Source organism: Phalacrocorax carbo, chromosome Z (assembly GCF_963921805.1).
Source record: "Phalacrocorax carbo chromosome Z, bPhaCar2.1, whole genome shotgun sequence".
In the NCBI taxonomy this organism is placed as follows: domain Eukaryota; kingdom Metazoa; phylum Chordata; class Aves; order Suliformes; family Phalacrocoracidae; genus Phalacrocorax; species Phalacrocorax carbo.
In genome coordinates this window covers 64961429-64986018 of record NC_087548.1, presented here as the reverse complement: position 1 = coordinate 64986018, position 24590 = coordinate 64961429, and the positions used below count along the sequence as shown (strand labels likewise).

Sequence of the window (24590 nt, the reverse complement as noted above, 5' to 3'; positions counted from 1 at the left end):
TTTGTCCCAGTGCGTGGTATTCCCACTTGATATCTGGCCTGTTGAAGTCCCCTATAAGGACAAGGGCAGATGACTTAGAGGTATCCCTTAGTTCCTTAAAGAATAAATCATTGGTGTCATCCTCCTGGCTGGGTGGCCTATTGTAGACTCCCATAACAAGATCAGCTTTATTTATCTGTCCCTTAATCGGTACCCAGAGGCTCTCGGCTGTGCCACCTTCAGCTGGAAGATCCATTCTTTCCATTTCCTCCACTACATACAATGCCACCCCTGTACCTTGTTTGCCTTGCCTATCCCTCCTGAAGAGTCTGTAACCATCCATCATGGCACACTAGTCACAGGACTCAGAAGAGGTTAATTTTTTTTTATCAGCATGACATGTAAAAGTTAATGCAAAAGAGAGGAATTATTGTTCCTTAGCGAGACCAAATTGAACTTTCCAATACCTTTTTGTGGGCCATACCTTAGTGTTGCCCATAGATGGGCCATCTGTTGTGCACTTCTAACATTTTTTTGTATTCTTACCACTGATCTGTCTTGCATAAAACACACACTGCATTGCAGAAAGCATTTGTCATGAGCAGTGCTCATGAAGTATTCATTATCTTCGTATCTACCCTGTCTCGTAAAGAGCACAGGACTTCTCCAGGCAACTGGAATCAGTGTTTCCTGCATGTACTGAAACCTGACATGCACAGAACTCTACTGCTTATTCCTGCTTTCTTCTTAACCTGCATGGTTGCATCAGGATAGCGCATGGTCAGCAAATGGGATGTTGCAGGGTTGGCAGAGAAATTCAAAGACCAGATTGGCTGGAGGGTACTCACTGAGAAAAGTGGCAGCAATGGACAAAAAGAGTGGTGGAGTGGACACAAACAAGAAGAGTGCTGGCAAGGGAATTGGAAATGTGGAAACAAGTGAAAGAGAAATGACTGAGTCTCATATGGCTGGCAGATGTGCCGTGAAGGGTCTAGATGTAGCCTGTGCTCTGAATTACCAAACTTTTTTTCTGTATTTTCATAGGGATTTGCTAGTATATGTCTAATCAATGTTCAAATTAGAAAATAGCTGAAGAAAACAGAGTAATAAGTAAATTTTTTTTTTTAATGAAGGTCAGGAGTTTTTCAGATGCAGTGTATTTGTGGCGATATTTTGTGTTGATCAGATCAAAGCCAGGTTGGATTTAACTTTCCTGTGTTCAAAATCTAAAACACTTTTTCACTTACTTTTCTCCGTTTCTTTTGCTGTCAAAGCATAGTGATTTTTGCCTTTGTGAAAATACTGAGTAGAAACAATGCTAATATTCTGGTTTTCTGCCTTATGTCAGGGAGGAAATAAAAGTTAAGGTAAACTATACCTGTTACTACAACACATAATACACTGTGTAACAGAAGTTTCAACAGCAGTACAGAATGAAGTCAGGTGGAAATGTAAAAATCTCTCTTCTACTAGTCATTTGAAGCCTTTTACTATTCTGTTATGTTCAGTTTTCCTAAGAATAATGGATTTTATTTAAAAATTATATGAAATGTACTTTGAGAACTTTGAAATTTGCATTGCATTTTGCGTGTTACTTTCCTTTTTAACCTTCTGTGAACTTTTTCAAAGACTGCTGCTGCGCTACTACTGATGAAAAATTGTAGGCATGCCATACATAGACTTCTGTAACTTAGCTTTTAAGTCAGCTGGACTTGAGAGCAGACTGTATGTACATGCCTCTTCATGCTGCTTTCTGATCAGATAATAAGACTTCTGAGCCTTCTTCAATCCACCTCTAACTTACTCGAAATTCCTCAAGGGGTCCCAAGAAACAGACCATCTTTTCCATGATTTTACAGTGGAAAAATGTGTTCAAATAAAGCTTTCTTAAATTGTTTCAAGTTCCCCACTAATGGATAAAAAAATACCATAATGAAAATGCGATTATGTATGTAAAAGGTCAAAATGTATTTTAAAATAAGAACAATTTCTTATAGCGAGATAAGTGAAGTACTGTTGAAATTAATATACCTGCACTCTGAATCTGCTTTTTTTGCTTTAGCTGTCTTATTAATGGAGTCCATAATACACAAGTCCCCACCCACATGCTCAGTTTGATTTCAAGTACTTTATACCTCCCATTTTTTAATGCAATTTTGAAGCTAACCTTTTAAATATAATATAAAATTGTGCAGATCGAATGTTGTCATAATATTTGAATTTTGTTTCAGAGCAAAGTAGAAGAGATGATATGGAAGCTTTAGGCCATATGTTTATGTATTTTCTCAGAGGAAGCCTTCCATGGCAAGGTTTAAAGGTAATGGCTTTTTATATCTTCCTCTGTCCTGTTTTCAGATAACCAGCTTTTCTTGCCATTATCTTTTACTTTCTGAGAGTTTATCTGCAAACTGTATAACTTCAGAAGCTTGTTTTATTTTTGTGTCATAGGCTGAAACATTAAAAGAACGTTATCAGAAAATTGGAGACACAAAACGAGTAACGTCTGTAGAATTGTTGTGTGAAAACCTCCCAGGTAACGTCTACTGTTAACAAAAATGTTGTGTATTGATTTAGAAAATGAAAATGGCATAGATAATTGTTTAATATCTGTTTTTAAAAATAAAATAATGCTTCCAAATACATGTATTATGTACTATGGTAATAGATAAAAGCACTATCCTTTGAAGCAGCACTAAGCTAATGCTGGTGTTCTTCAAAGATAGATTCTTGTAAAGGAAACATTAAAAAAGTTATGAATCATATTCTTATGGCGATCAACTAATCTATGCTTGTATTTTCACACATAAAATTTTGTAAGCCTTTTCAGCTCAAATAAGATATCAAATGCCTTTTTAAAACAAGCTGCACTAGGAGCAACTTGAAATAATATTTAAAATAATTTGCAAGTAGTTTCAGGTGTCACTCTAGTTCTCCTTAAGTGCACAGACAGTCAATGAGGTATTGAAAAATTGGGGAGAAGCAAATATGACATTTTTCTAAAAGTTGGACTAGTCAGTGCAGGACAGGGGACATGCACATGACATGGACAGGATTTTGGAAGAAAAAACAAACCTTAAAAAAATAGTCACAATATCATTGATAGGCATAATGGATTTGCTGAGAATAGCTCATGATAAACTGATTTGATTTCCTCTTCTGAAAGGAAATCCTGTCCAAGGCAGGCCATGTAGACTGGAAGTACATGTTTTATGTCATGAAAACTTAGTGCTTTTGCTTTTGATGCTCATTTTAAATATTCTTGCAAGTAATCTTAAAAACATAATCAAAGAAGAATCTGCTATGGGAAGAAGAGTGTAAAAAAAGATTTGAAGTAGTTAAGTACGTTGTTGCCAGATTTGAAATACAAAATGGTATTCCACAGAGATCTGTGCTTGGTCTGTTCAGTATTTTTGAGTGCCTTGTATAATTGAATGTTTATTAAACTTGCAAATGATAAGTTTGAGATTTGTAGGCTTGACAGTGGGGTGGGAATGAAGGGATCTTGACAGATTACAAATACAGTCTTAAAAATATAAGTTACACTTCAGTAAGTCATATTCAGGGTAGTATACAAAGTTAGGATCAAATCCAAATTAAGAATTGTTGGGTACAGAAAGGCTCATTAGGTAATGACTTAAAAGTCGGTCGGTCACAAAGTAAATGCAAGTGAACAGTGTAATGCTGCTATTTTTTGTTTGCTTGTTTTTAAAAACATACCTTTACTAAACAGGATATAGCCTGAAAGACACATGAATTGCCATTTCCACTCTACTTATTTTGTAAAGCCTCTTTGTACAACTGAAGCAGTACATTCAGCTTTGGGGACCGTACTTCAAGAAAATGTATCCTATTTTAAGGGTATCTCATGAAGAAGTGGGAGTGCTTATACACTATAAATGCTAGGCAGACCACTAAAGATTGATTTAGTCAAGATTGAGAGGGAAAGAAGTTCTCCTGTGCCTTTTGACTACTACAGTCATGAAAGGAATCTATTTGCTACAGCCACAGCAGCTAGGACAAAGTAATGGATGTAATACCTAACAGTTAAGTTTAGATTTGAACTCCCGTGTTTCAAATATAGTAAAGAGCATGAAGGGATTGCTGTTGCTTGAGAGACTATGGAGTTTCGTTCACTGCAGTCATGTGAAATAAAACTAGGCAGACAAGGCTATAACCAACTTGCTATGGGATAAGATGGTGTACGGGATGGCCTTTTGAAATTTTTCCCAATCCTGTGGTAAAAATAAGAAATTGATAATGGACTAATGTTTTTCATTTTTCTTCTGTGCATTAAAAAAAAAGTAAAACCAAATGAAACTGACTTTTCAGATATTTGCTCTAAGGTCTGTATGAACATAATACGTTTAGTGAATTGACAAAAGATTAAATGGGGGGGGGGGGGGGGAACCTTTTCTGGAGTAAATCTTTTCCATCCAGTAATGCATGCATGTCTTGCATGTTTATTTTTATGTAGTTGTTAGAATCCTTTCAAAAAAATTAATATCTAATTTAAGTACATGGTGCAATTCCTGGAAATAATTATGCATGAAGTAGCTCCATATATCTAGTGGACTGTTTCCACCAAATTTAATGAAGTACATGCTTGTTGACGAGATTGGATCTGAAAGTGGAACGGGGAAAAGATATATGACTTTGGAGAACACAAAAGATAAACTTCTTTGGTGGTACATATGTACCTTTTCATAACAAATATATTCCTGTATGTGGAAGGCTTTGCATGTCAAATATCTGAGCATTTTCTACCTTTTATTGTCCTTGTTGTTGCTTAAGACATAGAATAGAATGAGAAGTACATCACCATCATTTCAATTCTTTTCAGTCCAACTGCAGACTGAGCTAGTTGATGTTCCATAAAGCAAGAGAACTCTGTAGTATAAGTGAAAGGTACTTTGGTCTTTGTCACATATGAAACACATTTTTCATCCCACATTCTGTGGAACTGTACTGTCTTTGAGTGTGCAACGCTACTGCTGTTTCAAACCTCGTATAAAATACAAGGAAGGATTTGAACCCTAGAATTTCTCTTCAAATGCATGATAAGGGTGGTATTTGATTTTTTTGGAGTTAGTCAATTGTAAGAGACTGAGCTGCATTAAATGGCTCAGATCCAGCCTTCATACCTCTAAAGATACGCCTTATGTGCTTTGGGCTCTGGTTTACATTGGGAGGGTATGATTAAAGAGGTCCCTAGCAAAGTGCCAACATTTCTTTTTACCTTCTTCAAACACTGATCTCCTTGGCTAGTACTGTTGAAGAGTGTTGCTTGTCTGCTGAGCTGGACCTTAGGTGCCAAGGAATTCCTCCTATCCACTGCTCCATCTTCTCATGCCTAAAACATAGCATTTAATACTGCCAGAACTGAGTAATTTGGGATGTCTCAGCACCATTGTCCTGTGGTGCGTTCTTGACAGGACCAATATGAGGCTGCCTTACAGCTTTTCATTATCAAGCTGTTCGCAAACTTTCTCTTCTCCCTCTCTCTACCCCACTATCTCTGAAAGAGTTTAATTTAGTGTAGCTCAGTCTTAGCACTGCCTCTGCACTTCTCAGCCATCTTCTGACATAAGATAGGCTTCTTACAGCACCTTGTTTGTACCCCAATATGTCAGCTTTTCCAAACTTACTGGGATGTGATGTGTGGGTCAGGGTGAGCATGCAGTGATACTGTTGTGCTGCTTCTGACATACATATCTCTTTATAGGATCACTGAGTGCTGATGGTGTCTACTTTTAACCTTCATCCTCTGACTTTCTGGTCATATAGAGGTGACCTCTCATGTACTTTGGGACCATGTGAACAGTCTTTTTGGCTTGAAAGTGAGGAGTCATTGCTTTTCTCAGAATGGCTTGCAAGTGGGTTGTTTCTCATTCTTCATGAGCTACAAAGGTTCCTAAACAAGTTAGATTCTAAGAGCTCGATCTACCTGGAACTCATGTCCCAGGACTCAAGTCAAGTGCTTCACCTGATCCATATCAGATTGTGAGAAGTTCTGCATTACTCTATTCCAAACCACTGCAGTGGATTTCTTCCCTGCCCCACCCCCCCCTTTTTTTTTTTTCTTTCTATAACAGGAAGGTATGGATGGATGCAGCCTGAATTAACAAGAATTTCAGTATGGTTAGGTTGTTGCTGTCTTCACTCTTCCGGTACATTAGTTCTTTCTTTTATAACACCTGCTGGAGTGGAAGGACCTGTAGGACTCAGTCTCTTGTGAAAGCTTGTTAACATTTATCTCTTCTTACCATCTGCTGTTTTCTCATACTGTTGTATTTCCACATACCACTCACTTCACTGACTCCTGAAGGAGTTATTGCAAATGAAGTCACATGCTGAGCAGTTTCTCAATGGGATTTGAAGCTTGGGCTTCAGATGTTCGTGGGTCCTCCCTTTCAGCCCTTGGATTCTTGTTGTCTTCTGTCCATAAGGATGTTTGTTCCTTACAGCTGTTGCCTCAGAAGCCTCTCATGGCTTATACCCATTATCAAGAATGGGACTTCTGTATGCTCTACTCAGCTGCCAGGAGGTTTGTGCTAGAACTGTTGTCTTAAGTAGAAGGTTCTGGCTGCTAGAGTGCAGTCTGTACTTCGTACCCTTTAACGACTAGGAAAGCTCTTTAGTTTTATCTTTACAGGTTCAGGTTCTTTCAGAAATCTCCCTGGTTGTCTGCACTGCTACTGGGAGAATCTTATAATTTCCATGTAACACCTACTCAAATGAACCTCCATTTGTATGCTGACATGGTATTTAAAGACTGATATTAAACTGACACTGGTCAGAAGTCATTCTACAAGAGCTCAGGTAATCTCAATACTTCTCTGCAGTATTTCTTCTGTTCAGGATATTTGCCACTTCTGTTCAAGACCTTCACGTAACATGATGCATGAAGTGTTCAGTGCTGCTGCAGCCTTCCATAGTCACACTACAGTTACAGCTCCACATAACCTATACTGAGTGTTTTTTGTCAAGTGGGCAACTCCAATTGTCCTTAGACCATACATGTGGATCCTCTCTTAAAGAAAGGAAGGTTACATTCCAGTAACAGGTGTTCTTTGGGATGTAGTCCACCCTCTACTTTATATATGTCCTTGTTTACCTTTCCTTAGGCTTGTCTTTGAACAATTAATTGGAAAAAAAAATATAAATTGAAAAGTACAGTCATTTCTCTCCCCACTTTCTTGGCACACTGTGGATCAGGATTGGAAGGTTGAATGGAAGATCTCGACAGGGATTGTCAAAAGGGAAAGCAGTGTGTTTTGGGGGTCACGTGGTAGGATGTGTTTAGAATATGGCAGTGTATCTTGGCTATTATTACTATTAGGTAACCTTCCCTTCTGGTAATTCACAAATTCATGGTGAACAACTGTTCAGATTTTGTGGAAGTTGCTTTAAAATGTAATAGTTCTGTTTGAGTGACATTTAAAAAGGTATGGCAATTATGTACTTTCTTATTATATAGAGGAAATGGCTACATATCTACATTATGTAAGAAGGCTAGATTTTTTTGACAAGCCAGACTATGACTACTTAAGAAAGCTCTTCACAGACTTACTTGATCGGAAAGGCTATACATTTGATTATGAATATGACTGGATTGGCAAACACTTGGTGAGTAGAATTAAGCTGGGTTTTCTGCATGATCAGTTTTGAGCCGGTGTTAGTCTTGAGTTTCAGAATACATGCGTTATTTCATAGCTACTCTGAGTTGTGAACAGCTGCTATTACAAACCTGTTTTCAGATGCATTTTCAAACATTATCTTTTGGCTTGAGATTTTTCATATGAAGTCTCTTTCCAAACATATACTCTTAATATCAAAGCAAATCTCTGTTCAAATCAAAATGAGGTTGTAAGAATTCAGATTGGCTCTTGAGTTGAAGGAATTTAAAACTTTGCAGGTGATTGTCATTGTCACATGTATATTCTTTCTTTGGAGACTTTCGTCCTCCCAGTAGTTTTTAAAATGTACTCCTCAGCATCTGAGGTATAGTCCAGGTATTTATCAGTTTATTATGAAGAAACAGTCTATACTTTATTTTCAGTTTTAAAGAAGCATGATGTAGAATATCAGTTTCCATCACAGTGCATCTAAAACTACAAAAAATATTGTATATGTGTTCTTTAAAGAAAGGGTGAAAGATGAATTTTGCAGAACCTCAAATTTTTTCTTGCTTCTTTTTAATAAGTAGGGAAGGGGTTGTGTGTGTAAGTTGGAGAACTTCGGATTATATATTTTACCCTGACGTTCCTTGAGTGACTTTTTCTGGAATAATCATAGTATTTTATTGCTAAATCTTTTTTCAGTGTTTAACATTAAAAATTACTTTCAGACTTTCTTCAGACTTTCATCAGAATGTCCTAACTGCTAACTGCAGAAAATATCAACCTAAAGTCTTACAGAAAATTCATGTCTGATAATACTCAGAATTGCTACTTTATGAAATTGTCTAAGTTTTGGTTTGACTTTTTTTGTTGTTAGTAAATATCTAGTGAAGCTTTTGCTTTAATTTAATTTTGGGTTATGGCAAACTGTCAGATTTAAAGATTAATTTCTATTACAGTCTAGTAGCTTTTGGTAAGACTTACCTAAACTTTTTTTACTAGTTGCTACCTATTATTTATATTTGTAGCCTACTCTGGTGGGTTCAGTACATTCAGACCCTGCACTGTCATCAAACAAAGACGCATATCAGCCCAGAGACAAAATACATCAATCCAAAAATCAGGTAAAGTGCTCATCTAAGATTATCAGCATTACTTTGTGTTTTGTCTAATGACTTGTGTTATGTTGCTTTTACTAGAATTCCAAAACAAAATTGACTACAGGTTTTCTTTGATTTAAATAAATGTTTGTTAATGTATTTCTACATCTGTAGACCTTAATATGTCCTAAAAGGTTGCTGCTTTGATGCTATAGATACAATGTAACTTACATCGGTAGTGAATTTTCTCTCTGCTGATGCTTCTTTACATGTTGTTTCTAGTTCTCTTTTTTTAATCACTGTCTCTTCCCCATATACTGTATCATCTATTTGGGTTCTAAAGAATATGCATAACATTTTATCTTTTTTTTTTTTTTTAAGCCAGGATAATGACCAAGGTGGTAAAAATGTTAGGAATTTAAATCTGTGTCCATTTACCTAAGCTAAGTTATAGGGTTGTGTTGGTGGACTGTTTCTTACTAGGAATTCTGAGTGTTAGCTACTTGACGTCTCTGTGAAAACGTATGTGTAGGCGTATGTAAGTATGCAGATAATGCTGATGTACAATCTATATAGGAGTTAACTATGTAGTGCTTCTGTGCTTTTTAAAAATAATATCTAATAATTAATGTATTGTTTATTTTTTGAATTTTTATTTGTTCTTTTGCATATATTCCTAATGCATTAAAAAATTATAGTCAACAGACCATAGGGCAGCTTGGGACTCACAGCAAGCCAATCCACATCGTTTGAGGGCTCACCTCACAGCTGACAGACATGGTGGCTCGGTACAGGTATTTTTTGCTTCTTTGCATGACTTATTCATTTTGCATTATATAATACTACTTTCCTGTAGTGATGATATGATTCCTGTTCTTCATATTAAGCTCACTTTCCAGTAGTGTTCAGAATGTTCCTATTATTCCCTACTTCGCAATTGCCAAACTGATATTAAAACAGGTGCAGAAAACTATGGATTTTCTTGAAGGTGGAATTTCTGCTACATTTTTCTTAGTGAAAGCCTGAAACAACAGACCTCTCTCTTTTTGAGGGAATATGCAAGTGTGTACAAGTCAGTGCAAACAACTGAAGTCTAGACACTTGATATGTTATTTAGTTGTATTAGCAACTAAAACACTATTGGCTGAATCCAGTGTTGTTCAAGTCATGTTTTTTATTCCTAAAGCAAACTTCAAATAGAAGTGTTGAGTGGTGTTTCTGGCTTAAACTTTACTACTTTCGTTCAAACAATAGTTCACTAGAAGGATGTTTCCTAGGGCAGTACTTCACACTTATCATTGGAAAACTGAGGAGAAACCAACAATTTTTTCTTCATTATTAGTTTATTTCATCTTCAAAGAGCTTTTTTCCCTAGTTTGCTCTTAATTTTACTTTTCGGTGTCTTGCATTTTTTAATATGTTTAGGGGTGATGTTGGAATAATACATAAGGAAGCCTAAATTTAATATAGAAGGATTCAAAATGCAGTTAAAAAAAATATTTGCATCTGCTACGTTTTTGATTCTGACTAAGTTACATATATTTTTTCTGAAGTTCTGTTCTGGAAAAAATTTGTAAATGCCAGAAGAAAGAATGAGAAGTCGAGGGTAAAGAAAATAGTGCTGTAGTCTCACCATATCTTCTTTAATAACAATAATAATTCCATATCTTCAAGTGCCTTGAAACTCAATTCAAGCTTAACATTTTCTACGCTTCGCTGCTTTACAAACTACTGTCATACATCATATAGGAAAAGCTTTTAGATTATGATTATCACCAAAAAGTTTAGAAGTTGTTCTATGCTTACCATTAACAAATATTTTGAAAACTCTACCTGTATATTTAACTTGATTGCAAGAGTTCACTCAATAACATCAGTTTTAAAGGTAGTAATTTATCTTTTGAGAATGGTTTAGCAATGTGGAATGAAAATTGGATTTGAAATTGTCTTCCAAAATAATATCTATTTTTTTAGGTTAGAAAAATAGTTGTTTAACTTGTTAAATTCCAGTTAGTAGAACTTTCAAATTGTATATCATATCTCTCTTTTGGCAACTCTACCACATAAGAAACCTTTTTTCTTTCTCAGGTAAAATGTAACAATTACAAGAGACTTTATTCCATTGTAATATATGTTAAATACCCTTTGCGGGCAGGGAGAATGTTTTGTAGGCAATAACAGTAGTATTCCTTTCTGTTAATGTAGTGTTCTTCCATTTTTCTCAAAGGGTATGGGCATTCTGAGTTCAGATCACCTGGATCAGTTGAGACTAAGAGTTGCTATGTAAAAAGAACAGTGTGCCAAACTGCAGACAGTGTCTTTGAAGATGAAGTGTTGTACAGAAGGGTATTTGCAAGGCAGCTTAATCAGGTTGCTTTTTAATGTGGAGTGGCCATGATTCCTCATTAAAGTAACTTATAAAACTACATAGTATCTTCACTTTTGTTTTGAAGTTGGAGCCCCTGACAATTGTCAAATACCCCTTTGTTGCAGTCATACTAGCTGAATCATGGTATTAAATTGGATGATTATCTAGCTAGTTTAGCTGGATTCCTAACTGCCCCCAAGAAAACAAGTTCTAAAAGTGCCACAGATAATTGCTCAAAGGAAAGTTGTCTAAAGTATGAAATTAAAAAGTGTTTTTTTCTGTGACATTGGTGAGTCATTGCTCATCTTTGAGATCAGTTTTATGCTGAATGATCAATTTTTCTGCAAGATATGAAAATCTGGCAGATAATTTTATTTTAATGTGGCAACAGAATTTTTTTAGGTCACCTTTATTAGTCACCTCTAATACTGATTTTTGTACATAGCAAGTAAAAGATTAGTTTACATACTAATGCAAAACAAAACATGGGGCTAGCCTGAAGATTTACTGTTACTGTTTGGGGAACTGGTATTCAGCCTTAACTTTGTCTTATTATAACTGGCTTTTACCAAGCTTCTAAAGGGCCATATATTTAAGAAACTAATCTGTTCCACAATTAATATGTCTCATTATTAGGTAGTGGGTCTAGTATTTTGTTTGCCTTATGGCATCCAGGGTAGCAAGGAACAGCCAATGTGACGCGTATGCTTGTTTATATATGTGCTTTTCAAACTTCTAAAGAACTGCTTGAATTTGAAGGAACTAAATTTAAACCAGTATAAGATCTGTTATAAAAATGCTTAGAGTTGTTTTAACTTTTCAGTTTAGTGGTTAATCTCCCACCTGTATATAGGTGGGTAGCATAAGTTAATCTTCAACGTTGCAAGACTTCTAATTTGAAACTTAGATTAAAATATTAGTCTTCAGAAACCTAATTCTGTACTATTTCATGGAAAAATGTTCATGTACTTTTTGTTAACAGAATTTTTAGACTCAAAACCATACTTCAATATCCACATTTTTTTCACTACAGTCATACAAATCTGTCGAAAAATGGGAGGCACAATTCACCTTTTATCAGTCCAACTCCAGTCATAAGTAGAGAAATGAAATTAAAAGTTTCTCTTTAAGCACTGTTAGTTTTGTATATTGGTTCTTCTCTCTCCTCTCCTAAAATTTTAGCTTTTATGTGGCTCCACTATGACAAATGTTCTTTGTGCCTTATTGTACATCCTGGCTACAGAATTTGGTGTACTACACCTTCGGTGCATAAGCTGTCTTCCAGGTGACTTATTCTAATTCAATTTTGTTACATTCCCATACCTTTCTACCTGTGTTTTGTTGACTTTTGAGACAATTAGCATGCAGTCATCTAGAGAGTCAGAAAAGTCCTATGGTTGGTCTAACTTAAGCCCAAGTCCTCCAGGATCAGGAGTCTATAAATGTTAACACTGCTTCATTTATTCTGCATTATTGGTCTTTTACCAAATGCACTTTTTGGTCAGATTGAAAAATATTTTACTGATGGAATTAACTTCTGGCATTAAAGGTTATTTCAGCAAAGTACAGAATTTACGGTTATAAGATCATACAGTTGCAGCCTTACCGATAGTGGAACTGAAGCACTCCTGCCTATCTCTTGCACTCCTTTAAATGAGCCTTTGTTAGGTTTTTTTTTTGAAGGTAAATATCTTGATCTATTGCAGGTGTATTGATTCTTGGTTTCTAGAGCTGTTCTCAGCAGTAGTAGACTAGAGTGGAACTCAGGGCATTTGTGATTCTGGAGAAATATGACTGATGCTGTTTTACAGACTACCAATACCCTTTGGTTAATTTGTGGTTTCAGAGGTCACAATTCTTTCCAGAAAGATGATCTTCGTTTTCCTCCTATCTAAACTAAGCAATACAACAGGCTGTTCTACTTGATTGTATTTGGCTGTGTATTTTGGTGGATGTGTCTGGTGTACGTCTATGGGAGGGACTGAGGTCTCTTTGATCTCGATCTCTGATAGAAAGCAACCAGAGTGAGGCAGGACAGTCTTCTGTTATCTGGTGTGAAGGTTTCTACAAAGTTTGTGTCAAAGTTTCTTAGAAAAAACAGTCGTCTTAAATTAATAATATACCTTAGGACAATGCTGTCTTGAAACGAAAGACTTCTCCCACTAAAGGAAACCACTGTCAAGAAATATTTTTGAGTTTTGAAGTAATTTTGAAGAATTTTAAGGAAAGAATTGTTAAACAGGTTGTTATAGCTTCTCTGCTTCCTCTTTTTATAAGCATATAAACATGTTGGGAAACCGTGAAACAAGCTTTGTTCTTTTTACCATATGTCAGTGCAATGACCCAATGCAGAAAATTGTTATTGCTCCTTAAAAGCTGAAGTAATCTTAGATTAGTATGACTTTAAATAACTGTGCTTTAAAGCAACAAGAACAACAAAATCCTCAAACAAACCTTGTCATAAACCAGGAGGTAGTGTTTTGGTTTTTAGTTGCTCAAGTATTAGAATTTTTTTTCTTAACGATTGCCAGAAGAGGTTCCAAAGAGACCAGAAGAGACTTAGTTCCTATCAGCCTCTGTAAACATCCATGAATCTTGAACCTGAGTAGCAAATCTTTTTTGCTGATCTGCCTGCCACTCCAAAATAGAATTCCACTAGCAGTGATACAAGAGCAAGCTACGAAAATGTGCTTAGATGCAGTTTTGTTCCTGTCAAGTCTTCATTTTCTCCTAACTTTTTTACCCATCAAAAGGGAAAGATGGATTTTTTCAACCTATTGTTTAAAAATATTATAACTAGATTATCAATGTAGGAAGGACTTTTAGATATCTACTTTCATGTTTTCAAGTTCAAGTGAAGGATGTGTATATGCTTGAGTTTGATCACTTTTTTTGAATCTTCTGTCCAAGATGATAGAGGTGAATGAACAGGCACTCCTGGGAAAGAAGTGTGAAGAGAATGCCATGTGAAAGCTCCATAGATGCTGGAGTTAGGCATTGTGTTTGATATTTGAGTATAGGTCATAAATGCTTTCATTTCCTTTTTGTAGGAAAGAGAAGAAAATAGGAGTTCTTACAAATACCTGTGCAAACTGTCACCTGTTCTTTACAACAGTTGGGAATACTAAGGTGTATTGCTTCACTTCCCATCCAGAAAGGGGCATATACCTTGTCTTGTTTCTTGAGGTACCCTACCTTTACTTGGGTAAACTGAAGATAAAGGCTTCTGTTTCTGATTACCATTGTTACTAAACCTTGAGCACAAGTCTGAGGATCTCTTTAGAGAAGTTCATTTTGAGTCTAGATTGTGGAGCCAAAATCCTAAATGATTAGGACTGCATGCAAGGTTGGCTACAAACTTAACTGGGTGTTGTTGCTTTATATGGATTAGTGCAGGCTGTAGTTGTGGTTAGTTACGTACTTATGATTTGGGTCTGGATCCTTTGGATCCAAAACTCATTTGGTGGAAAAGCTGAGCAAATTTTTTTACCTTTATGTTTTTATGAATGATCCTGTCTTATTTAGCATGTATTTCCCATGCAAACACCGTATGTTTCCACTCTGCATATCGCTGTTACAACTGGGTATTTCACAAGAAGCAATGGAATTATCTGCACAGTAAGATACCTGGTGAGATGATTGGGATCATGCTATTTCTGCTTACCAGTAAACATGGACAATGATGGCAACAAATATTAAGATACTTGTGAAAAAAAAAATGCACTGACCCAGAGTGTTTAGTTTAAGATGCCTAACCCACCATCTTATGATTTGTCAGAGCACAATTCCTACCTATTTCTGTCACTGAATGTTTAGTGCTTCTGTCATCCCCAATGCTGTGTAACTAAGCTTAAGCCACGTGGTTAAAACTCCACTGACTTACATGTCATCACAGAAATCAAGTCCAATCTCCCAGAATTCCTTCAGTTATATTGACCAAAATTCAAGTAATTAGATTCTTGCAATCTCTGATATCCTTCCTTTTGTTTTGTTATTGGCCTGCAGGGCTTTTTTCACAGTGGTTCCCACTTTAGTGAAACTTGGCAAAGAAGAAAACTCAGCCAGATGTAGGCATATGGCAAGGAAAAAGGCTTAAGTTCAGCAAATTTCTGAAGGTCTGGACTTCATGCTAGTAGGAACCACAAAGCAAACCTCAATAGGCAGGGCTATTAGCTCTGGTTATAAATAGATAAGACATAATTGCTACATTAAGAGGAGAGCTTGGACGGGTGAGGGGAATAGTAACGTTATGATGATGACGACTTTCCTTCCCTCTGCTTTCTTCTACTTCAATATCTGACCTTCAGGCAACATCTGGTAAGAATCTTGGACTATGAACTACTATTGGTCCAATTTCCTGTAGCTGATAGTCTGTAGAAAACATCTGTAAAACACTTATATTATTTGGCTAGAATGATATTTCTGTGCAGTGTTGTGTGGCCAGACATTTGCTGCTGTATTGTAGCGAGTAGACCTCTTGATAGTTTAATGGGTCAGTTAGCATTGTCAGCTGCCCTGACCAGATAAGCACTTGTCTGTATCTAGTTAACAATCTTTGTGGCAGATTCTATGAGGTGAGTAAGGGAGAAGACTCTGGAATATCTCCATTTGTCATGTGGGAAAGCTGATAGGACTTGAGAGAGAGAATACTGGGTTCCATTTGGTTTAAAGACAAAACAAACATTCCCAGAGAACCGGAGCTGTCCCGGTGGCTCAAGAATTTACAAAGGAATTTTAGAGTAAAGTAGTGGGAATGAAGATGAACCTAATTTTTTTTTACTGCAGTAAGTGTTCTCATGCTTTAAGAGAGAAACCCAAACACTACCTAGGCTCTTAGGACTAGAGAATCTCTTCCTTTTCCACTCTTCTGTTGAGGACTCTTTGATATACAAAAGAAGGAAACTAAGGAAGTTAAATACACTGAAGAAGCAGAGAATAGGGTAAGACTGACTGAATGGATACCAGGAAAGGGGATTAGTGCCTTCCCTTAAGGTTCTGGTCAACAAAATTGCTTTGCTTAGTCCACTCATTTTGAGTCTGTCGTGTACATATCAGTTCCACTAGCAGATATGAAAGAAAAATGGCAGGAATACGGGGATGTAGGAATAAAATCTGGAAAAGGTACTGTTACTGGAATAAAAAAATGTTGGAACTAACAAAAATGTCTGATTTTTGAAGATGTATTGTAACTTTAGGAATTGACAAATATATGTCTGGCACTAACATAATTTCAGGTATTTCTGGTGATTTCAGGTAGTAAGCTCAACAAATGGAGAACTGAACACAGATGACCCAACTGCAGGCCATTCAAATGCACCCATCACAGCTCCTGCAGGAGTAGAAGTAATGGATGAAACTAAGTATGTCCATTTTTTTTATGTTCTTCGGATCTTGTGTGCTCAAATACTTCAAAGTTTTTTTTTCTTTTACACTTACTTAAACAATATTGTCTAAACTGAATAGCCACTGGTGGGGGGCAAAACTATAGTGCTATACTTAATTTTGGCTTTAAATATTTAAATCATAGACTTTCTATAGCTTGTTCTTCATAAGCTAAGCCCTCAATAACGTATCTCTCTGTACTAGAGAAGTGCATGCATTTTTGATATTTCAGCTAATTTTGAAAATATTTAAGATCGTCTTCTGACTACCAGAAGCTATTTATGAAATACATAAAATTCTTCCTCTGTATGGTATTCTGATTCTCTTTTTATCCTTTATGTCTTTCTGTGTAGCTGCCAGAAAGTATTGAACATGTGGTGAGTTCTACAGTACAGGCAGGCAGAAATAGCTCCCAAGGCTTTGTCCTTTTTTGTTTGGTTTAAAACTAGTTTCGGAGAACTTTAAAATAACAACTCAATTTGGAAATCACAAAACAATTTTTAATACTGTGAAGCAATTAACTGTTTTTACAAACAGCCACGGTCAGGAACTATTTTGCCTGCCTCTGCTTCAAATCTTGCTTGCTTTTAAGTTGTATAGTCTGTAGTGTGCTTTATTTAATCCTTTTTAGTGGGTAGTAGAATATTTTTTTTCTTACTTGCTCTCCTGTTTTAGAAGGGGAGGCATTCTTTTCACATGTCGTAGCACTCAGCTAGTATTTTAACATCTAGAAAATAACACACTTATATAAGCAAGCAATAAATGCTAGCAAATGTTTGAACATTGCCTGTTACCTATGTAAACATAGTATTTACTGGAGTACTAGTTCTTGACAATCTGCTAACGAATTGCTAAAACATGACATCATGGTTCCTTAAAGTTACAGGGTAATGAAAGGGGAAAATATTAAAATCTGTTAACATGGGGTGGACAACTAATGTATATATATTTGAGTAGTAAAGTCAGAATTGCAAAATAGTACAGAAAAATTTTCTTGATAGCTAAAGGCAGTGTAACTTTCAACATGTTCTCTTTTATAATTGTGCTTGGAATAGGATTTTACAAGGGTATGGATCTATTATGATAAAATAGAGGCACTCAAGTGTGAAGGATACAATTAGTAGCAGAAAAATCCAGTAAGCATTTCTTAATAGGAATCTGGGCCCTACAAAACTTCTTGCTAACTGTTAGATAAGGGTAAATGTCTCAAAGTAGAGTTTTTTCTTGAAGTGATTATTCTGCAAGTTCTGGTCTTGGTAGGTAAGATTTATGTGCATGTGTAGTTAAAAATTATGAATGGAATTAATTTCTGTTGTGCCACAGTTGTGCACTAGCTTTCTGTGAGCACCGAGAAGATCAGTTCTTTATCTGCCATCTTTGCAGAGTACGATAGTATTATTTTTCTGGCAAGGATTCAGTTTTCTTATTCTGGGTCTTTCTTTTTAAATATATATAAGGATGTTGATGGGCCACATATAAATTCCCTATCCCCTCCCTTTGGATAAGTGCAGTGATAACCTTCCTTATGCCCAGTTTAGGCACACACAGGTAAAGATTAAATTTCTAAAGTTTTGAGTAGTGCTTAGTACAATTAAACCTATGCTTAGTTATCTAGAGAAAGTAAGAGAATTCTCAGAAGCTAAGATGCTGCAGCTGCCTTAAAAGTGTTGAAGTTCACATCCACTGGTATTAATAATTGATGCTATCCTTGACCTTTTTGGCCCAGTCTTTACTGGTTTTGTTACAGATGAAATATCTAGTCTCAACATCCTACTCTTTTTCAATATGAAACACCCAAATTCGTTTTCCAGCAGTGTCTATTTAAAGTGCAGTTTCCTCATTCACTTTTTTTTTTTGGTGGGGTAGAAGTTGTTTTACATTTTGGAAGTAATTAAATCAACTAAATTATAGCAATTAAATCCACACACACACCCTCTCCCCAGCATTGCTATCAGACATCAATGTCTAAGTCTAAAATTTTTGTTACTGACAAAAGATATATAAGGTTTAGGTAGTCTTACATTTTAATATGATAGTTACAACCTTAATATCAAAGGCACTGTGAGACATTTAATCATCCATTTATAGGGTTTAGACTACTGAAGAGTAAGGAAATGCAAGTATCAATATCTTTCATGTCTGATATAGACATTTTTATTTTTAAGGAGACATTGTTTTATCAAAAGATTCTCACTTTGTGCCTCTTTCATGATGTTTTCTCTATCTGAAAATATAAACAAAGTTAACCTCTCTTGCTGATATCTTCTGTCTGTAACATTTCCTCATGCTCTGAGGAGACAAATCTGAATATTTTTTAGAAACGCTTCATTCTTTGTTCTAGATGGGTGCATATGTGAGTACATATGAAAACTTTTTTAGAAAAGTATCTTTCAGCCCTATTGCAGTTGTTACTTACTGAAGTTGTAAAGCAGGGGGAAAACTAAACTGATCACTCTGTCCCCTGGCACTTGTAGATCTTATCTTTTACGGATGGTGTTCTAGTTATCACTGAGCAATTAGCCTTTCTTTCCTTAACTCTGCTAGCTATGTGAGCAATTGCTTCTGTGAAGCGTGTGTAATTTGCATAACCAAAAGGCTCTGCCATGGGAGGACAGATAAGGGCAAACAGGAAAAGATGTTATCTGTACTTTTTGCATCTTGCATTTGTTTTGCCACTTTAAACAGCTCTTAATAATTCTGCAGTAAAGTGCTGCCACATGCTGGATGACAAATATAAAACCACAGCTATCTAAACACAAATGAGAACTGAATTTGCTTTAGTGTGTTTTGCTCAAATGGTAGAGGAAAGGGTATTTAACAGGAAAAAGTAAGATAAATGTTTTAAGTAGGGCAAGAAATGTCTGTAACCATAATACTGAGATTGTTACCTTAGATAATATCTCAAAGGTCACTTCAAATTGTACAGGGAAAGTAAGTTTTCTCAGGTTTCATAAATCAGTATTAGACTGTCTGCTAGGATATGTTTTATACCCTACAGAGAAAGAGGTTAACAGTCATTAAACACTTTCTTAAAAAAGAAAGTTCCTTTCCTAGAATTAAAAATTTTCAAAGCATATCTATTCTATGCATTTTGCATGCATATGGAATAATATGATAAATTTGTGGTGTAATACATATTAATAATGCCCCATCTGTTCCTTTAAAAATAGCTTCCAGCAATGTAATACATTTTATATATATATATATAAAAGTGATAATGATACTCTCTTGTTATAATACTCTTAAGAACATGTCTGCATTTCTATTATAAATTATACTCTTCAAAAGATTATGTACTATGGAACGCTGATTTCAGGGTTGCATTTCGGTATTAGAATTTATTATCAGGCAATGTAGTCTGACCTGTCTTATTCCTATGTAAATGTGCATATATTTTAAAATGACATTTATTTGGCCTTTGAAAGTTTGACAGGTCTACCAATTCTAGGCTTATAAATACACATTTCAGTAAGTTTCCAAGCCAGTTATGTGGTTTATAATGCTCTATAGAATTTGCATTCCTTTAATACTTTTTAGATATATAATATATTAATAAAGGATTTATTTTCCCACACCAAACAAGTCTTCAGTATTTAGTGAAGTTCCCTGAACTAGAATACAGTCGAATAGTTCTTAGAACAAATAGAAGTTTTGCTTTTTGTAATAATATTATGCAAACTCCAGAAGACCAGGAGATTAAAAAAAGCAGTGCTTTATGTTGGTTAAAGATAGAACTCGGTAATTCCCCATTGCATGATGCTTTTCTTCAATAATTAATTAATTAAATGCAAACTCATTAACGGTGCTGATGACACAAAACTGGGAGGAGCTGTTGACACTTGAGGGCAGAGAGGCCCCGCAGAGGGATCCGAACAGACTGCAGAGCTGGGCAATCACCAACCATATGAAGTTTAACAAGGGCAAGTGCTGGATTTTGCACCTGGGGCACGGCAACCCCTGGCTGTACATACAGTTTGGGGAACGAGAGGCTGGAGAGCAGCCCCACAGAGAGGGACCTGGGGGTTCTGGTCAACAGCAAGTTGAACATGAGCCAACAGCGTGCCCTGGCAGCCAAGAGGGCCAACCGTGCCCTGGGTGCATCAAGCCCTGCATTGCAGCCGGGCGAGGGAGGGGATTGTCCCGCTCTGCTCTGCGCTGGGGCGGCCTCACCTCCAGTGCTGTGGGCAGGTTTGGGCACCACAGTACATTAGGGGTGTAAAGCTACTGGAGAGTGTCCAGAGGAGGGCCACAAAGTTGGTGAAAGGTTTAGAGGAAAAGTTACATGAGGAGCAGCTGAAGTCACTTGGTTTGTTCGGCCTGGAGAAGAGGACGCTGAGGGCAGACCTCATGGCGGTCTGCAGCTTCCTCACAAGGGGAGGAGGAGGGGCAGGCACTGATCTCTTCTCTCTGGTGACTGATGACAGGACCTGAGGGAATGGCAGGAAGATGTGCCAGGGGAGGTTCAGACTGGATGTTAGGAAAAGATTCTTCCCGCAGAGGGTGGTGGAGCCCTGGAACAGGCTCCCCAGGGAGGCAGTCAAAGCACCAAACCTGACACTATTCAAGAAGCACTTGGACAACACCTTCAGACGCATGGTGTGAATTTGGAGTTGTCCTGTGCAGGTCCAGGAGGTGGACTTGATGATCGTTGTGGGTCCCTTCCAACTCAGGACATTCTATGACTGTATGATTCACCTCTGGTTGACAGAGAAGCAGCAAACTTAAATAGGCTATGGAGAAAGGAATAAAGGACAGAATACGATTTGAAGCAAGGATGGGTTAAAATAGTCTGGGAATGAAAGCATGAAAACCTAAAGTGTCTTTGAATTTCACAGAGAATCCAAGCAGTCCTAAACACTTAAGTGTGACCTGCTGTTCCTTGCGACATACTCTGTATAATCAAAACATAGTTAAACAGTTAAGAGTTAAAATTCTGGTTTGTGTTTCTAGAACATAAATTAGCTATCTGACACACTTTCATTTTCCTGCACTTATTTAATGTAACCCACGTTGTATATGTACCAAAATTACAAATTGAGACAAAATTCTTCTGTAAACCTTCTTTGAGGCCTCCTAATCTGAAACAGGTACAAAAGTGGTTTACCATCACAGTCCAGGGTATGATTTCCTCATTTACAGAATCATAGGATAATTCACAGTGAAAGGGAGGGACCACTGAAAAACGCTTTTATTTTGGCATGATGTTTGTTGTATATACACATTTCAAATACCTGGGAAAAGATTGGGGTGAAAGAAGGATTAAACTAAATCGGACTCCATATGTCTGCATATAAATTCAAAGCTTAAGTGATAATGGATGTTAGTGGTTGTAGACAGATGCTAAGAAAAATGGTTAGTATTTATGGGGGGAATTTCAGCTGGCTACTAGCCTTCAAAAACAATTATGTGTGTTTTTAGAAGTAATTTAAAGCTAATAAATGCCGTATGATACTTCTGCTAGCTGTAAAAATATTTTCATAGTTTCCCCTATTGAATTTTAATTTTGGGCTTCCTCTCCAGTGATAACCGATGTTTTTTTTTTTTTCTACTGAAAGTTATGTAACTCTCAGAGCAGCTCTGGTCTGTCTCTGCCCACTGCTACTTTTTCAGTGACTGAACGACAGGGTGCCCTTGGATATTTTGAGAAGGTAACTTCTGTCTTCCCCCTTACTTTGGATGTTGTTCTCACCCCTTGTAGAACCTTATTTTTAGACCCTGAGTCTCCGTGTTTTTTAAGTGCTTTCCCCATTTCCCATATTCCAAACTAAATCAGCAGGATTCCTTTTGAATTTTAGTGATATAAAATGCTTGGTGAACTATCAGTAAGTCCTTAAGGCTATTGATGCCATACAATTATATTTTCACTTACATTGTATTTCAAAACTTAAGACTCTTGGGCATATAGCACTGCAAGTGAGAATTCAATAACCAAACTGCAGAACTCCCTGGGGCAAGCTCTGTTAAGGAAGACAGCTTGCATATTCACTTTTGGTTGCAAATCATGAATACTTTACTAGGGGGAAGATTTAATTTTAAAGGTGAGGAGCTGGGAGTTGCTTAAAATAAGGCTAACATTACATGCAAATGAAGGAGTTTTCTTTGTATATTGGTTGCTTTCCTCTCTAGTCTATTTCCAAAAATACTTACTGGACTTTTGCAGTCCTATGTGTAATGTATCTCTGTCTCCAATTCTTTTTTTTGTGTGTAGTGTTTTTTCAGTTACTTTCAGATTGTCTCTATTTGCTAAGTGAAATTTGCATTGTCAGTTTTAGTTTCTTTCATCTAGTAAGGAGTAAAGCAGAAGAATGTCAGTATAGTTCAACATACTTAAGGCTGTGATTTTTTCACTGTAGTAATATCACAGCACTGAATCAAAACAATCTTGTTCATGAACACTTTCTTCTAAAATATTTTGGAGAGTAGCCTGGGGGAAGTTTCTTTCCAAATTCGGGTTGACAAAGGAAGCTCAAATTGTTTTCTTGTATTAGCAACAGTAGTGTCTTAAGTACACAGTTCAGGTGATAAAATCTTAAGCTCATGCTTGTATTTAACATGTTTCCAGTTCACGTGAAAGAGTACTCAGATAATGGGACACTCCTTATTATTACAAATACATTTTTAAGTCAGCCTATAATGCCCGTGCCTTTGATACCCTCACACAATGCTCTAAACTTAATAGCTATTTTTATTATAGCTTTTTGCATTTAATACTTTTTTCCAAAAAAGGTGAAATGTGTCAATTATTAGTGAAAGAAACTGAAGGAGAGATATATCAACCACCTGCAATAGAACTTATTGTGTTGCTTGTGGTGCTGGCCATACTTCAAGTGAAACAAATACAGTAAATGGAGTTTCATTTTGTGATTTCTTTTTATATCATATGTAATTCATGTCACACCTGCAGGTGCTGCTGTTTTTCCAAGCGGAGGAGAAGGAAAGGTATTCAGCGCCCCACATGACTAAAACCAAGCAGAACATGGGAAATTGCTTGTTTGTTCAACTGCTGTCTTGTGATCTTAAAAACAAAACAAAACACCAAAACCCAACAAAAAAAAATTTTAAAAACCCAGCAAAATTAAGACCCAACCAAACCCTCTGCAATGACCACATTTTCGAAGGAGTCCCTTAAAAACCATGTCATGCCTGTGTGCTTTGATTTGGTTCTCCTGCATCCATCTTATTTCTTTAATTCATCTATTCTGAAAGCTTTAAGTTTTTGTCAGATAAGAGTGCTTCCATGACCATCAACAAATGGACCAATGAAATGGTACAAATGAACAGTATTTTCAGCAAAACTAAACTTGAAAAGTACTTTTTCTGTCCTAGGAAGTACTAGCAGTGTCTTAGCTGAAGACTGAAGTAATAAATCTGTCATTTGAGTTTGTAACAGCAGATCAAAAGCTGTTTTTCTCAAAAATGCAGAAGAAAAATATAGATCCAAAACCATATAGAAAAAACAATCTTAAGACTTTCTAACACCTGCATTGATTTTTGTTTTTGTTTTTGTTTTCTTCCAATATTGCTGATGATACTGTAGTCAAACTATCATCATTAAACCCTGTCTGTGGTATTGTGGTACAGTCACCGTCTAGAGATACTGAGGAGGCTGATTGACTGTTGACAGTTGTTTAAATGGTGGCGATACTAATGAACAGAAAATATTTCCAGTAGCCTCTTGGTTTGAAAACCTGCTTTTGTTATGCCTACAATGGAATTGCAGTACAGTGGAAATGGCAAGAGTGTGCAAAGAATGTAGGAGTTTGTATAATCTAAGTTGTGCTTCCAGTAATGTTAGTAAGATTGAAATGCCTTCAAAGAGGACCTACAGGGAATTATAAAAGAATAAATAAATGTGAATCTGGTTAAAGGGGAATAAGTATTAAAGCTTGTATGTTCGCTAAGGTAACTGATGATTGACAAATCTCTAACTTGAAAATATGGATGTACCATCTAGTGTTAGAGATCCCTTTGTAAGCTATTTCACTCTTCAATGTACAAAAAAAAAAAAAAAGCAATGGAAGTGAGTTAGACTTCTGCCTTCTGTCTTCTAGCCCATAGCACCCAAAATTTCCTGGATATTTCTTGTCTTTCAGTGTAATCTCACTACTATAGTAAGATGGCAAGGATGTGTCAGGTGCTTCC

At 36.4% G+C, this 24590-nt stretch overlaps 1 protein-coding gene across 2 annotated transcripts in view; it reads left to right on the top strand.

The window, feature by feature from the left end:
* Positions 1 to 23539, top strand: part of CSNK1G3 (casein kinase 1 gamma 3) — a 73686-nt gene extending 50147 nt beyond the window's left edge. The window contains exons 7-14 of one of the 2 annotated variants that reach the window (XM_064437956.1): positions 2211 to 2296; positions 2428 to 2512; positions 7457 to 7605; positions 8627 to 8722; positions 9397 to 9492; positions 16320 to 16426; positions 16802 to 16825; positions 23353 to 23539. In XM_064437956.1, the coding sequence (XP_064294026.1) occupies positions 2211 to 2296; positions 2428 to 2512; positions 7457 to 7605; positions 8627 to 8722; positions 9397 to 9492; positions 16320 to 16426; positions 16802 to 16825; positions 23353 to 23407 (698 nt within the window). In that variant the 3' untranslated portion in view covers positions 23408 to 23539. The remainder of the gene's footprint in view (positions 1 to 2210; positions 2297 to 2427; positions 2513 to 7456; positions 7606 to 8626; positions 8723 to 9396; positions 9493 to 16319; positions 16427 to 16801; positions 16826 to 23352) is intronic. The other variant, XM_064437957.1, reaches the window with a different exon arrangement.
* The last annotated feature ends 1051 nt before the right edge of the window (positions 23540 to 24590 follow it).